The sequence below is a fragment of the Malania oleifera genome, chromosome 11, assembly GCF_029873635.1.
Source record: "Malania oleifera isolate guangnan ecotype guangnan chromosome 11, ASM2987363v1, whole genome shotgun sequence".
Taxonomy (NCBI): domain Eukaryota; kingdom Viridiplantae; phylum Streptophyta; class Magnoliopsida; order Santalales; family Ximeniaceae; genus Malania; species Malania oleifera.
Genome location: NC_080427.1, coordinates 21,643,484 through 21,659,176, shown reverse-complemented (window position 1 = coordinate 21,659,176; position 15,693 = coordinate 21,643,484). Strand labels below are relative to the sequence as shown.

Sequence of the window (15,693 nt, the reverse complement as noted above, 5' to 3'; positions counted from 1 at the left end):
ATTAAGTGAGCATTAGTGGAATCCTCAGGCTTGTGAGCTAAGGCGAGGACGTAGGTAGTATTGGCCGAATCTCGATAACATATCGTGTGTGCATTGTTTTATATTTTTACATATTATATTTATCTGCACATTTGGAATTTGTTTAGAAAGACTTTAAGTTGTGAAATACTGCTATTTATATAAATTAATCTAGGAAAATTTAAATTTCCAATTCACTCCCCTCTTGGGAATTCACCAATTCCAACAGTCGTCAAAGTACTTTCCATTAATTTTTTTTTTCTCTCCTCTGACGTCAGCACCTATCAGGATGATGTTAGAAATGACGCCTGTGTCAGTGTGACGTTAGTGCTCCACGGGGAGGATCCGCACCTTGACCAGCGCTTCGACCCGATTATGAATCCGGGTCTATCACCCAATTCTGACATTGTTCACCGTGTTCTTCATCTGCAAATTTTTGTTTCTTTCGAAGTTTTTGTACACCTTCAATTGAAAAATGATCCTCCTTCAATTAAAAAATTTCAGAATAATTTTTCAGCACCTGATCTGAATCTTCGTGTACCTCAATCCGACTGAGTGAACCGCTCTGATCTTGAGCACTCCCGCAGAAAAACTTCAGTTCCAAAAAATTTCTTTTGATCTTATCTGATCTATCAGATTTGCACCCAATCGAAACCGTACTCTGATACCACTTATTGACGCGCAACGGTTTTAATCTTCTGATTAAAAAAATAAATCACACAAAGAACATTCATAGAAAAATGGAGACGAGAGATTTTACATGGTTCAGTAAGGTTGCCTACGTCCATGAAGCGTGCACTTGGAGAAAAATTTACTATGAAATGATGGCAAGACAAGATTTGATCTGTCTCTCCCCAATCTCATATCCCTTGTACACCCCTTCACCTTCAACCCGTTGAAGAAAAAATCTTCTTAGAGAGAATCTTTCTCTAGCTCTCTTTGCATAAAATGACAAGTAATCCCTATATTTTCTCATGGCTTACAAATACATATATGACACCACACAACCGTTGGATTTAGAGACGATCCAACGACTGTGATAAAAGCCACAATAAATAAATAAAAATAAACATATTTTTTAATAGTTACAATGGTACAAATGAAAAAAAACTCATCATAACACAATACAATATAAAAAAGTAATCTTATTATTATTATTATTATTTTTTTTTTTGGGTACGTCCCGGGTGTCCACCCGCCGTCAACGACGTCCGTTTTATGGTCCGTCGCACTGGCCTGGTGACTAATCCCACGTCCTGTGATGCAGCCCCATACACCACAGAAATGTTAATTTTAGGTGCCCAGGCGCAGAATCGAACCCGGGGTGCCAGGAATAGGCTCACCGTTAAGCGGAAACTCCCGAAGCTCGCTCTGCCACTAATAGTTACAATGGTACAAATGAAAAAAAACTCATCATAACACAATACAATATAAAAAAGTAATCTTATTATTCGAGAGACTTAAAAGGTACAATAATTATTAGTGTGATAAAGTTTGCGAAGAATAATAACTACATATTCACTTTGAAAAAAGCCCACTTTTTATCTTTCAACAAAACATTATCATTAGGTTATACAAAAGTTTAATACTTGCTATTCATATATGGCTTATAATATAAAGCGAAAATTGTCCCAATATAGGTTTGTCAATTAGGAATAATGTTTTTGAACAAAGTTGTGTTGTGAATGAAAAATTATATAGGGAGACCTCCCCTCCACATGTATGTGTGTTTGTATTTTAAATATTAAATATATGACAAATTAATCTTACATTCATTTTTTTTTATAACCCAGAGACTCCAGCCACCATCACGCCACTTTGGACACTATGATGTGGCAACAAACGCGGGGGATGAAAGCAGCCCGCTCATTGACGCACCTCTAATAATTCACCGGCGTAATATCTCAAGGAGACCCATTTTCAATATGTATAGAATTTATGAAATAAGTACCCCCCCCCCCCCCCCCCCCGGCGGGGGGTTTGGTAAACATGCAAAGAAGGAGACCCATTTTCAATATTTATAGAATTTAGGAAATAAGTAACTCCCCTCCCGACTCTACTCTAACACGTAGAGGGAGAGGCTAGGTCTCTTGTATAGTTTCTCATTGTAAATATGGTACTGGGATTACTTTGGACACATTTTTAAAATAAATTTTAGTAATTGAATTTTTCATTTTTTGTCAGGACACAGTTAAAAAGTTCTTTTAAGTTTAAGAAAATCGCAAAAACTTGGGGATATGCAACAAATACAAATTTTGCATTTTTTGTGTCGAATTTAGTTGACTGGCATGATGACATGCCCCCACAATTTTATAGCGTCAGTATTAATTATACGTTTGAGTTTAGATGCATGATCAATGAATTATGACATTAGTGTATGCAAATCATGCAAAGTGACAAAGCGTGACGTACTTATAATAAATGAAGTAAGACCATGTAAATGAGAACGGACCCTTATTATTACATGGTCTAACAAAGAAAAAACGACAAACTCAGTGTATATTTTTAGTACGTGTATTAAGATTCCATTAAAAAATATATTATGATTATAGACAAAAGTCTAAAAAACAATAACTAACTATGTGTTCCTTTTGACCAACTCTTTTCAATTTTGTTTGAATAAACATTTAAAATAAATTAAAATATTCTTAATTAATTTAGTAGAAAAAACAATACCACCACGCATTCATTTCATATCCTCTTTATTTAAAAAAAAAAAAAAACAAACAAATTTCAAAAGGAGTACTACTTGGCAGAGGGTGTGCGGGTTGGTTTGGTACATAGAATTAGGAAGAGTTTTAGATACTTAAACAATTGAATGCATTGAATTGATGCAATGGACCAAAATTCTCAATGCCAATAGGAACTACATATATATACACACAAAGGCGCACACAAATGGCAATGTTCTTGCAAGAGAAATCAAGTAAGATAGGAGCTCCATGGAAAAAAGATTTAGCAAAATTATAAGAAACGTTTAATTAACAAGTATTGAGAGTTTGTATCGTATGAAAAATTACGAGTTACAAAGAATGACAAATGATGTTAATGACTTTGGTGATCCTAAGGTCATAGGTTTGATTCCCTTTTAAGAGTTTAATTCGGTGAATTACCATAAGTGCGTCAATAAACAGATGAGTTTCACTTTCAGAGTTTGGTGTCACACCATAGTGTTCAAAATGATAAGATGATGGTTGAAGTTTTTGGATTATAAAAAACAAAAAATGCGAATTAATATAGTAAAAACATTAATATGGTAGAATTTGGAGCCAAGAGTATCTCATGTGGGTTGAAAAATGCAATTTGATAGTGATGGAATAGAATAAAATTTTGAATTCGTACCGTGTATGCGTTAAAAGAAAAAATTTCAGTTTTATTCATCCGTGCGTGATCTATTATGATTTTTTTTCCCAGTAGAATTAAATTGTTTAAGGCTATCTACGCCAATAATTTATTCATTAACCTCTCCGAATTAATTAATTTAGGCACTTAATTATATATAGAGATGGTTGGGGTTTGGGGTTTATTTTAATTTTAAGCTTTGGGGTATATTTAAATAATGAGAAAGTGCATTGATAAAGGTGAGGACAACTCCCAGCATCGCCCAACGAGTCCCTATTAGGTTACATAAATGTGAAATGGCCGTCCTTTACTGCTCCCCTTTGCCGTTCTTGGTAACCCACGGCCTCATCCTCATCCTTATCGGTTCCCATTTCTGCTCTCTGACTCGAGAAAAATTGTACCGTTACTATTTGGGCATGAACCCAGAGAACCCATCCCCAGTTGTCGGAGGAAATTTACCTGTGAGACGACGTCGTTTCGAGAAATTGACTCTGGTCCGAAAATGAAGTGGTGGGGGGGCAACTGCTTAGTCCACAGAACAGTGACCACCGGTTCTGAGGTAATGTTGGGAAAACGTTAAAACTGTTTTTTCAAAATATTTTCGTTTTGTTTTTGTTTTTGTTTTTGGTTCTGTTGTTTTTAGTATTATTATTTTTAACGATGGTGAACTTTTGTTCTTACCGCTGCTTCAACCTTTCTCTCTCTTCGGGATGGCCTTCAAGCTATCTTGATCGCCTACAATTATATATTTTTTCTCTCTACACTCTTCTTTCTCTACAGCTCAGATAACACTTTCTCTCTCTCTCTCTCTCTCTCTCTCCCTCTCTCTCTCTCTCTGCATCAATGAGCTCGTGGCTTCTTTAAACTTCTGATCTGCCGTGAAGGGGGGACTTTTGCAGGGGCGACCAAAAGGGAACAGCAAAAGGTAACGTTCCCAAAACCCTAATTATGGCCATGGATGGGTTGTACGACCTTTGGTTGAATCTGTAATTTGCATAAGAGTCTGTGCATGGTCTCTGGCTTTTAGTTTTGCTTCAGGGAGCATCAGATCTGTGCCAGTCATATGGAGGCTCTTTTTGATCTTTATCTGGCTTGGGTGCTTTTGCTATGCTTCCAGGGTTTTGGGCCTCTGCTCTTTGGACTTAGGGCTTTGGTTTTGGAAACTGACTTCTGCTTTCTTGCTTTGTTTTGTTTTGTTTTGTTTTTTTTTTTTTTTTTTTTTCTAATTTCATTTTTTTTGGGACTCGTAGTGTGAAGATCTGAGCAGGTTCCTTTCCTTTGTACAAGTTTTTGCATTTTGTTGATTTTAGGGTTATAAGTTTTATAATTACTAGTTAGATTTTAGTTGCGCTTATTAATTTATCGTAGTAATTGAGTAGGTGAAATCCTTATTGTTTGAATTATGGAGTAGCTTAGTAGTTCAAAGTAAAATTTGGAAGTGTGTGCCAAGATGACCATAACAATATTTAGACCTATTATGCATCCATTGTTTTTACTTATTTGATTTCTTCTGTGGGATGAATTTGCATATCCGTGCAAGTGAATTTGTTTTTATTATTTCTTCGATATTATTTTGTGATAATAAATGAGTTGACTAACGTGGGTTATTCTTATTTATTTATTTTTTTAGTGCTTCTTTTTCGTTGTGAATAAATTTAGGTTGTAAATTTTTTAGTACTGACCAGAACATTTTTAACCCAAACCAGACTCAATTGGCTGATGTATCTCCTTCAATTTACAATATTAGTTTCAGTCTGATATATTCCTTTTAAATGCTGATCTTCTAGCTTACTAGACTCTAGTCATCTTGATGATATGTGGAATGCAGTGAATTTTATTGTGATGATTTGCTGTTATATATATCTGTGTATTTATATAATGACATGGTTTATTGAATCTGGATAAGAGTATCGGATGAGGAAGTGATTCGGTAATCTGTATTTAATTGGACTTTGTCTTGTTGATTTCAGGTAGAATTTTTACTCTGTATGCCGGGAAATTCAGATTTATGGGCAGGAATTTCACATGATATAAATAGACCTTCTTGTCATGATTGAGGGATGAAGGGGAACTCCAAGTTGGTCATTAGGAATTTAGGATGACTCCAAATTCAAGTGGATCATTTTGGTTGAGATCATCTCTTTCGTGTGTGATGATTACAAAGAATACTAGAATTGTCCTATGCTGAAAGTTGGCATGCAACTAAACACGTATTGAGGAGAGAGACTGCTTGTTTTGATCTGGTGAGGTTCATAAGGTGGGCTAATAAAGGTCATTGTTGAATGTACATGCTATTACATGTATTTATTTTCTCCAACAATGAAGAGAAGTCTAGCTTTGGCGCTAATTTGGCTTCATGCAGATTTGGTAAACTGCTAATAATATCATGTGGATATCTTGTGAAGGGCAGTATCGGAGAAGTACGATTACTATAAGTAACAATGTAACTTATTGAACTTTATACTCAATAGGGAGATCCTACATTTGTGTGAAAGTGTCAATCTATTGTCACTGCACAAGTGGTTTACATCTTATTCAAGAATAAGTTGCAAAGATGGAAGGTGAGATTTGGAGTTCAAACCATCTACCAGGTGTCCTACAGCGGTTACTTCCAGCTTCTGTACCCGTCCTTCTGATTGCAATCGGATATGTTGACCCTGGAAAGTGGGCTGCAGCTGTTGATGGAGGTGCCCATTTTGGCTTTGATCTGGTAGTTTTGGTGCTTTTCTTCAATTTTGCTGCTATTCTATGTCAGTACCTGTCAGCGTATATAGGTGTGGTCACTGGGAGAGATCTTGTACAGGTATGATTTATTTGTCTTTAGGATTCTGTGCTGAAGTTGAATGTTTGCATTCTGTGTTGAAGTTTATGGTTTCTTGTCACAGCTATTATGCAAGCTTTCTTTCTCCCTTTTTTCCTGTGTTGATCTTTATCACTCTTTTTTCCTTTTTTTTTTTCAATGTGACATGTTTTTTGGAGTACTACTGTTTGCATGTGTGTCTGTGTTTTTTTACCTGGTTCAAGTTTGAAAATTTTAGAGATCTTGGAAATGAAACTTTGATTTAATCAATATTATTCAAACCACTCTTTCCAATAGATATAATACATTCTTATTCTCCTGATCATACAATGTGGCTGCAATTGTTCTTAATGCTTTGTGCATGTAGACACGTCTGCGTGTACATAGAACTGTTATATGTGATCCTGCTACCTGGATTTCTCAATGTCAAATAGTTTTATCCTAAAGTACTTAAAATGCACTAGTATATGTATAGTTTCTTATTCTTCCTTTTTGTGTTTCTACTTATTAACAAGTTAATATTCTGTGTGTGATGCCAAAGATTTGCAGTAATGAATATGACAAGTCCACATGCATATTCCTGGGAGTTCAAGTGGAGCTATCTGTGATCGCTTTAGATCTTACTATGGTAGATATCTCTGTCTTCATGAATCAATTCTGATGCAAGAGGAGTTCCAATTATGATTTCATTAAGGGACAAGCTGTGAATTCTTGTTTAATGCCCTCTAATGTATATTTGCTCTGATTTTGCTAGGTTCTGGGAACTGCGCTTGGACTCAATCTTATATTTGGGATTGACTTGCTCGCTTGTGTCTTTTTAACTGGTGTTGATGCGATTTTATTTCCAATTTTTGCTGCATTCCTGGTAAGCTTGGTTGCTTGCATTCTTTGGTAATCTGGTTCTTTCAATTGCAATCTTAATGATGTTTGCAAATCTAACTTTCAGGAGAAATGGACAGCAAAATTCCTAGGCATAAGCATGGCAGGATTCACAATGTTGTCTTATGTTCTTGGAATGCTTATTGGTCAACCAGAAATGCAACTTTCCATGAATGGGATGCTAACAATGTTAAGTGGGGAGAGTGCTTTTATACTTATGAGTCTTCTTGGAGCAAGTATAATGCCTCACAATTTTTACCTCCATTCTTATATTGTACAGGTATTTGTGCTTTCTAATATGTTGGATCTAAATATTATATATATTTTTATTCGGAATGTATTTAGTATCTAAAATTGGACGTGCCTTGCTTATCATTTGTGCTTTGAAGTCATTAGACCTTGACAACATTTGAGTATCGGGACTTCTGTCAGAATGGACTCCCCTGTGATACTCACCTCTAAAAAATTTGTTCTCCATCTATATTTCTGAACTATGTCAACATGGCGTGGTGGGAATAGCATTCACTCTTGTCATATTTATTGTTCTCTTAGCTCTCTTTTTGAATCAATCTAGTCTTTCATATAATCATATATGGGTTTCTTTTAGTAGTTTTGTGGTCATTTACTCATATTATGTTTTAGTGTTTTAAAAGGCTTAATCGAGGCTCACCTCAAGGCACAACATGCCTAAAACGCCTTGAGGCTCAATCTAAAATACCAAATTCCAAAAGGGCTAACACATTATATGCTGAGGCTAACATATTTTTTACAAAAGGTACGCCTTTTGTGCCTTTTTAGTTGAGGCTTACGCATTTTGGGTGTGTGATTCTCAAGTAAAAAATGGTTAAAAAATTTTAACTACATGTTTGTATAAAAGGAATCTCATAATATGAATTGATTTCTAGAACTCTTGGATCTCAATCTCTCCAAAATAACAAAGATTTGTATCTTAGATCATGAAAATAATTTGAACTTTGTAATAGTATAACAGCTATCTCTTGTCACGATTTATCTTATGTATTCAAGTTAGCAATTTTTGAATGGCTGCCAAGTAGTTTGCAAAGTATATATAATTTTTCTTTCTTTCATTATATTTGTGATTTTCTTAATTTTTATTTATTTAAAATATATAAAATTTATTTACATTTTTTTTAATCTTAAAAATAAATTCTTAAAAGGTTTATGACCCAATGCCTTTATGCTTACGCTTCACATTTTAAGGGTCAAACGCCTCGCCTTACGCCTTTGCCTTTGCCTTTTAAAACAGTGTTATGTTTTGAATTGTTGAAGTTTGTGCCCTTATGCCTCATGCAACACTATTTAATAGATGTCAAAGTTGGATTTGGTTGTTTTGTGGTCTGAGCACACAACTGGTTGGTTTTGCGGAGTATGGAAAACCAACTGCCTTATGAGACAAACTGTGTGAACCATTTTTTTCAGCCCTACTAGACATCCACACCCCCATCCTCACGCATGCCCACAGACATCCATACATTCCTATGAAATTTTCCCTAGACCTAGCATCAGGTCCATTACTGCCATGCCACTCAGCCCCAAAGATTGAACCACTGAATCACTAAACCTACTCCATTCCACTCCAACCAACCCTCGAACTTTGCAAGCAGCTGAGATTTTCACCCCTTAAAAAAAGGGAAGAAAATAGAGAGTAGAGACTTAGAGAGTGGAGAGTGAAAGAGGAGTTGAGATATTGCAGAGACGAACCTTTGCAGATCGTTGGCCTGATTACAGCAACTGCAGCACTGTGTCATTGCCTCTGAGGCACTCAAAAAGGTGTGTGTGGAGGGCTACCATCTTTGCTTAGCCCTTGTGTGGGCTATTGTGTGTGCATCTAACTAATATAAGCCTTCAAATAGAATTTAAGATGTCATACTATTGACCTTCAGTTATTATTATTATTTTTTCCAGTTTTATTTAGACAGACCAAAGTTGAAGCAAACCCATTTTGCCCATCACATCAAATATGTTGGGCCAGATATGATATAGAAATATGGCTTGTTGGTTTATCTTTAATAGTGATGTTGTTGATTTAATTCTTGCATGCTGTAAACCTTAGTTGTTAAAGGCACTAGCCTCATGTGCCTCTGAAAGGTCACCTTGCCTCAGCTGATCTGAGGTGCTATCCTCCAGCCTCATGCCTAGCTGCACCTCAAAGACTATGCTGTAAAGAACCATGCCTTTTTGAGGAATTAAAAAAATTCTTAGCTTGATTCCAATTATGGCCAATTGTGCCTTTTGTTTATATGCTGTGATCCTCAATGATTTAGGAATAGTTTGATTGTGTGAGGGATGGGGAGTACTGGGGATTAAATGCATTATCTTGAATTCCAAATTCTAGTAACTACACGCATCCTTTCTTTTCCTTTCTAGGGATTTTTTGTGTACATTTCTCTTGTGTTATGCTTGAATGCTTGGTGATGCCCATGCAGGGAATCTCTGAAAAATCTTCAAGACCATGTTTTTAAAGTAACGGCACATAGTTTTAAACTTGCAGTTTATTTTATATATTTTTGCAGCAGCCATGAATAGCTAAGACATGATGTTATATTATTCTGAGATTTCCGCTGATTTTATCTATTCTTGCAGTATAATAATTGGTACTTTCTGCTCATCAAAACCTTGAAATTCTTGTGATTTTGCTCAATTTTGCAGCTGCACGAGGGACTACCAAACATCTCCAAGGAGACCTTGTCCCATGACCACTTTTTTGCCATCGTATGTGTCTTCAGTGGCATTTTCTTGGTGAACTATGCGCTGATCCACTCGGCGGCAAATGTATTCTACAGTGCTGGCCTTGGTTTACTTACTTTTCAAGATGCATTGTCATTAATGGATCAGGTTTGATTTTTGCTTTGGGAGAAATTTTTCTGTTGATGTTTTAAAAATTTGTTTTGAGTAGAGTTTGCTTGTAAATTATTGTTGTCTATTAATGGATTGCACACTAATTAGGTTCCTTTTCCACAAAAAATACAGGTATTTAGGAGCCCGATAGCACACTTTGCCTGTGTACTTGTTCTGCTTTTTTGTAATCAAATCACAGCATCAACATGGAATCTTATTGGACGAGTAGTCTTGCATGATTTTTTCAGAACGGACATTCCCATATGGCTTCATCGAGCTACAATTCGAGCTGTTGCTATTTTTCCAGCACTTTATTGTGTGTGGAATTCAGGAGCTGAAGGGATATACCACCTGCTTATATTCACACAAGTTATGGTAGCTCTGCTGCTTCCATCTTCTGTGATTCCACTTTTCCGGGTTGCCTCATCAAGTTCTGTAATGGGCATGCACAAAATTTCCCCATTTGTGGAGTTCTTAGCCTTAATCACGTTTATTGGGATGGTTGGTTTGAAGATTATATTTGTAGTAGAGATGGTATTCGGAAATAGTGATTGGGTAGGCAATTTGAGGTGGACCATGGGTAATAACACGTATGTTCCTTATATTGCTCTTCTCGTTGTTGCTTGTGCATCTTTTTGTTTGATGCTTTGGCTAGCAGCCACTCCTTTAAAGTCTGCTAGTGCCAGAATAGATGCTCAACAGCGGAACTGGGATGTACAAAATGTTCTATCTGAGCCATTGTTAGAGAGGGAGGTAAACGATTTGCATGAAAGTAAATATCATGAACAGGAGCCTTTTCGACTGCAAGAACCATCACTGGGTGTCAATTCCTTGGGAAGTCAGTCAGATGTGTCAATTGCAGATGTTGATGTTGATTTGCCTGAGACAATCCTGGATGAGGAACCTCATTTGACTACCATTGAGGAGAATTCGTCTAATCCTACATTTTCTGTCCCCTTACGATCCCATCCAAAGGAATTGGCAGCTACAGTAGAACTAGCCCCTGTCTCAACTATCGTTAAGGAAGTTTCTGATGGTGATTTGCTGGATAGCAGTAACCTAAAGAATGAATCAATCTATCCAGTTGAGAAGACTGTTGGAATAGAGAGAGATTTACAAACTGTGAAGTATGATGATGAGGGAGACAGTTGGGAGCCTGAAGAGCCATCCAAAGGGGTTCCTGAGAGTGGTCAATCTTTGCCATCCGAGGGCTTGGGATCGTTTAGGAGTCTCAGTGGGAAAAGTGATGATGGTGGCAGTGGTGCTGGAAGTCTTTCAAGATTAGCATTGGGTCGTGCTGCAAGGCGTCAATTTGCTGCAGTTCTTGATGAGTTTTGGGGGCAGTTGTATGACTTCCATGGGCAAGCAACTCAAGAAGCAAAGGCTAAGAAATTGGATGTCTTGCTGGGGGTAGATTCAAAACCTGCACTCAAAGTTGACACTGCTGGAAAGGATCTTCCTGGATGCTTTCCCTCTGTGGGGGGAAGAGGTTCTGATTCTATTATCAATCGCAGCTTATTTGACTCTTCCGGCCAGCAGAGGGTGCAAAATACTATAGAGCCATCTTATGGGGTTCAAAGGGGATCTTCGTCGATGTGGTCCAACCACATGCAGTTGTTGGATGCATACGTGCAAAATTCCAGTCGTAATGCTTTTGACTCTGGCGAGAAGCGCTATTCGAGTTTGCATCTTCCACCATCTTCTGATGGCTGGGATTATCAGCCAGCTACAGTTCATGGTTACCAGATTGCATCATACCTCAATCGAATTGCTAAGGACAAGTATTCTGTAAATGGTCAAATTGAGTCACCTCCCCCAAAATCCACATCTTTGGGCCCTCCAAATTACAGAGGTTCACTAGCAGCTTATGCTATGGGCCAAAAATTACAAACTAGTCTTAGCTCAGTCCAATCATCTAGTCTCCAGAATGTTGTCAATAGTCCACTGCAATCTGAAAGTTCATATTATGATGTTGGCTCGTCTGTTCCTCTTGAAAGTTTGGTGAGTCCAATCAATTCAAAAAAGTATCACAGTTCGCCCGACATTTCAGGACTCTCAGTTCCGTACCGGGATCTATATATGCCTGATAGGAATGCACAATGGGAAAGCTCCATTGGATATGGGTCATCTGTTGATCGAACAGGGTATGGGCAATCTCTGTATTCCGGTGCTGGATCAAGGGCAGGAACTCTGACATTTGATGAACCCTCCCCAAAAGTATACAGCGATCTTTTCTCCTTACAGTTGGGTTCTAGTTTGGATGCTGGATCCTTGTGGACGAGGCAGCCGTTTGAGCAGTTTGGTGTGGGTAATAAAACTCGTCGTATGGGTGTTGATGTAGTCGAAAGTCAACTGGGTTCAGCTGTACATAAATCTACTTCTATTGTGGATTTGGAGGCCAAGCTTCTTCAGTCTTTTAGATATTGCATTTTGAAGCTCTTGAAATTGGAAGGGTCTGATTGGTTATTTAGACAGAATGATGGGGCTGATGAGGATCTCATTGATCGTGTTGCTGCGAGGGAGAGATTCCTTTATGAAGCTGAAATTAGAGAGATGAGCCAGGCCGTTCAAATGGGAGAGTCTTTGTACTTGTCCTCTGAAAGGAAGCCAAATTCTTCCTTGAAGAATGATGAGACAAGTTTTACCAAATTTCTGGTTTCCTCCATTCCTCATTGTGGAGAGGGCTGTATTTGGAGAATGGATTTGATCATAAGTTTTGGGGTATGGTGCATCCATCGGATTCTTGAACTTTCACTCATGGAAAGTCGACCAGAACTATGGGGAAAATATACCTATGTGCTCAATCGTCTTCAGGTAAAGAATACCTTGGGCTATCTGTCTGCTGATGTGACATTCGTGAACTGATTCTGATATTTGAATTGTTTAGGACTTTTTTCTTCCCCCCCACCCCCCCCCCCCCCCCCCCCCACTCTCACGACCTTTTTGCTTTAGCTTTAGTGAAATCACTGCATATTGGTGCATTCATTCATATTTGTTGTCTGTGACCGCTTCTTTTTAGGCTGTTTCGTCTTTATTGGCGACCTTATATAGTAATGCAATTATCTGTTGTTTTCTTCTATTTCTGGACGTGCTACTCTTTGGTTTTAAACTCATGCCACTTGTCATTTTGTTGCAAGTATAGAATTCTTCAGTTTGATTCAATTGTCTATTGCACAACCCACAAAATATTATGTTTGCCAGATACTAGTATGTCTCCCCATTCCACTTCGGAATATAAAGTAAATGGCATCCTTACAATCAAATGCAAGGAGGAAGAGGCGGGCCAAGTTTGCAAGATTTATGGGCTTAATTTTTTTCTTTTTCCATTTTTTGGCTTTAGTTTCTGTACTTGGTTACCATGCCAATGACAGTTCTTTATTGGAATACTATTTGCAACAGGGAATAATTGACTTGGCATTCTCGAAGCCTCGTTCCCCAAGGTCCCCTTGCTTCTGCCTGCAAATTCCAGTGGCACATCAGCAGAGGTCAAGCCCACCCATATCAAATGGTATTTTGCCCCCTGCTGTAAGATCAGGAAGGGGGAAATGCACAACTGCATCAACACTCCTGGACATAATCAAGGATGTAGAGATAGCAATATCTTGTCGCAAGGGTCGACAAGGCACAGCAGCTGGAGATGTGGCTTTCCCAAAAGGAAAAGAGAATCTGGCATCCGTGCTTAAACGCTACAAGCGCAGGTTATCCCCCAAACAAGTTGGGACTCATGAAGGAGGGACTATGTCGCGCAAGGTTCCAACATCAGCCCCTCTTGGCTCATAGCTTTTTTGCCTCTACTGGGTCATTGTCCTTGGAGCTGTTAGATTTTGGAAAGCAGCTCAAACTATAGATCAGATGCTGCCCAGCAACGAATCTCTCTCTCTCTCTCTCTCTCTCTCTCTCTCTCTCTCTCTCGTGTATTTATGTCTTTGCTGCAAATTTATTTCCTTGTATGTTATATATACATAGGATAAAAAATTACTGAATATGTAAGTGCAGCAGAATGAATGAAAGAAAATGGGTAGAAGAAATGTGGAAAAATAGTTTGTTGCAAAATGTGGTTTTGGTTTCTTCCATTGGTCTCTTTGATCCTCTTTGGAGTTGCTAATATGGGGGTTCTCTACTGATTTCTCCTGTTGTGTGACAGAGAATGTGGTCTAAGCAGCTCTCAGCTGTGGCAACTCTTTTGATTTGGCCTCCTTAACTATATTTCAAAAATTTCCCAAACCCCATTAGGAGTTGGCTCATGCCTTGTTTTCTTCAATCATTGCCGACTGGTAAAATGACAAGAAAATGTCAAAAGCCCTAATTGTGCTTCATAGGAGTTGTCACCTCACTCCATTGTAGAGATGTGATGCATCAAATCAAGAACTGCAACCTTTTGTAGGATTTTGACATTAGTTTTGTAAGTTGTAATTTGTGAAGTAGGTAGTGAATTGAAAAGACTTTCCAGGGACTTTCTAAGGACTAGCGTGCCCAATGATTTTGGAGGTTTGTGATGATTTATGAACAGAAAAAATGTGGTTAGTGATTATTAAATTATTTATGGTGAATGATGAAGATAATTCAGTACTAAATGGTTCGCCAACGCTGGGATGGGAGTTCAATTCTCCATGCGGGTATTTTGGTGCTTGGGATATTTGTTGCTCTTAATGCTGATGATTGCTTTGGGGCACTTACTGCGGTTTACGTGGTTTAGGGCCATGAGCTTGGAGTTTTTTCCCGTTTTAACTTTTTTTTTTCAAAAATATATTAAATAATATCTCATTTTGGGAAGTATTTCCCAGTATGACCCTAACGTAATCTCGCTACTCCAAGTAGCGAGATTTACTTTTGACTGAAGGGCTCGTGCTAATGCGAGGGAAATCTCGCTACTTGGAGTAGCGAGATTTAATTGGGAGAATTAATGCTCTGTCAGCCGCCTTTCGATGCGTGGTAAATCTCTGTCAACCACCATTTAACGCGTGGTAAATCTCGCTACTCCAAGTAGCGAGATTTTGTTGGGATAATTAATGCTTTGCCAACCGCCTTTTGAATTACCTCCACTCGGCTTTCGACGCGTGGCAAATCTCGCTACTTGGAGTAGCGAGATTTGCTTCAGAATAACCTCGCCCATTCTTCCTCCTTTCTTGTGCGAACAAAATACCTGTTGCAGAGCCGAGCAGGTTATCGTTGAAGGAAGACTCCGGAGCAGCTGACCGTTGCGGGCTTCATCAAATCGAAAGTTATATAAGGAGATGGGGTAAATTACGTTTTCCATGTTCAGTGCATAGATTTTTACATTATTTTTATTTCATCCAAAGCTTTGATAATCCGAGAGAGAGTTTGTGATTTGTGTTAAAAGATTCGTGGACAAACATTACTCTTAAGGTTTGTATTTCATTGTTTTGGTATTTAAATTTAATTTTTTGATGATAATATTTTATTTGTATTTCATTGTTTGGGTATTTGAATTTAATTTTTTGCTGATAATATTTTATTTTTTCCATTCAAACTGTTGTTCAATATTTATTTATTTTTTTTGGATTGTTGTTTCATTGTAAAATGCATTAACTTTCCTGCCCTAGAATTTGTTGAAGTTTCCTCTACTCACTAAATTTGTTGAATTTTCTTCTACTCTTTTGAATATAGTTGTGCAATTATAATTAGATCATATGGTTTACTTTCAAAATGGGAAATTTTGTTATTCAATCCTTAGATTTTCTTCTACTGTTTTTAATATAATTGGGCACATCCACTAAAGTTTTTCAATAACATGTAAATTGTATGGTTTTAATGATGTTTTGAGTTAATGTGAG

At 37.6% G+C, this 15,693-nt stretch overlaps 1 protein-coding gene across 1 annotated transcript; it reads left to right on the top strand.

Annotated features, from left to right (window-relative positions):
- The first annotated feature begins 3,698 nt into the window (after positions 1-3,698).
- On the top strand, positions 3,699-13,951 carry LOC131167980 (ethylene-insensitive protein 2.2). The gene is made up of 8 exons (XM_058127094.1): positions 3,699-4,285; positions 5,331-6,163; positions 6,702-6,788; positions 6,915-7,025; positions 7,107-7,319; positions 9,710-9,895; positions 10,031-12,712; positions 13,298-13,951. Exons 2-8 carry the CDS (start codon positions 5,915-5,917, stop codon positions 13,676-13,678), a joined length of 3,909 nt encoding a protein of 1,302 aa, XP_057983077.1. The 5' UTR covers positions 3,699-4,285; positions 5,331-5,914; the 3' UTR covers positions 13,679-13,951.
- The last annotated feature ends 1,742 nt before the right edge of the window (positions 13,952-15,693 follow it).

Coding starts and splice junctions, on each gene's coding strand:
- LOC131167980 (XM_058127094.1), top strand. CDS start 5,915: ATGGAAGGTGAGATTTGGAGTTCAAACCATCTACCAGGTGTCCTACAG. Junction 6,789..6,914: donor TCGCTTTAGATCTTACTATG/GTAGATATCTCT, acceptor TGATTTTGCTAG/GTTCTGGGAACTGCGCTTGG. Junction 12,713..13,297: donor ATGTGCTCAATCGTCTTCAG/GTAAAGAATACC, acceptor TATTTGCAACAG/GGAATAATTGACTTGGCATT.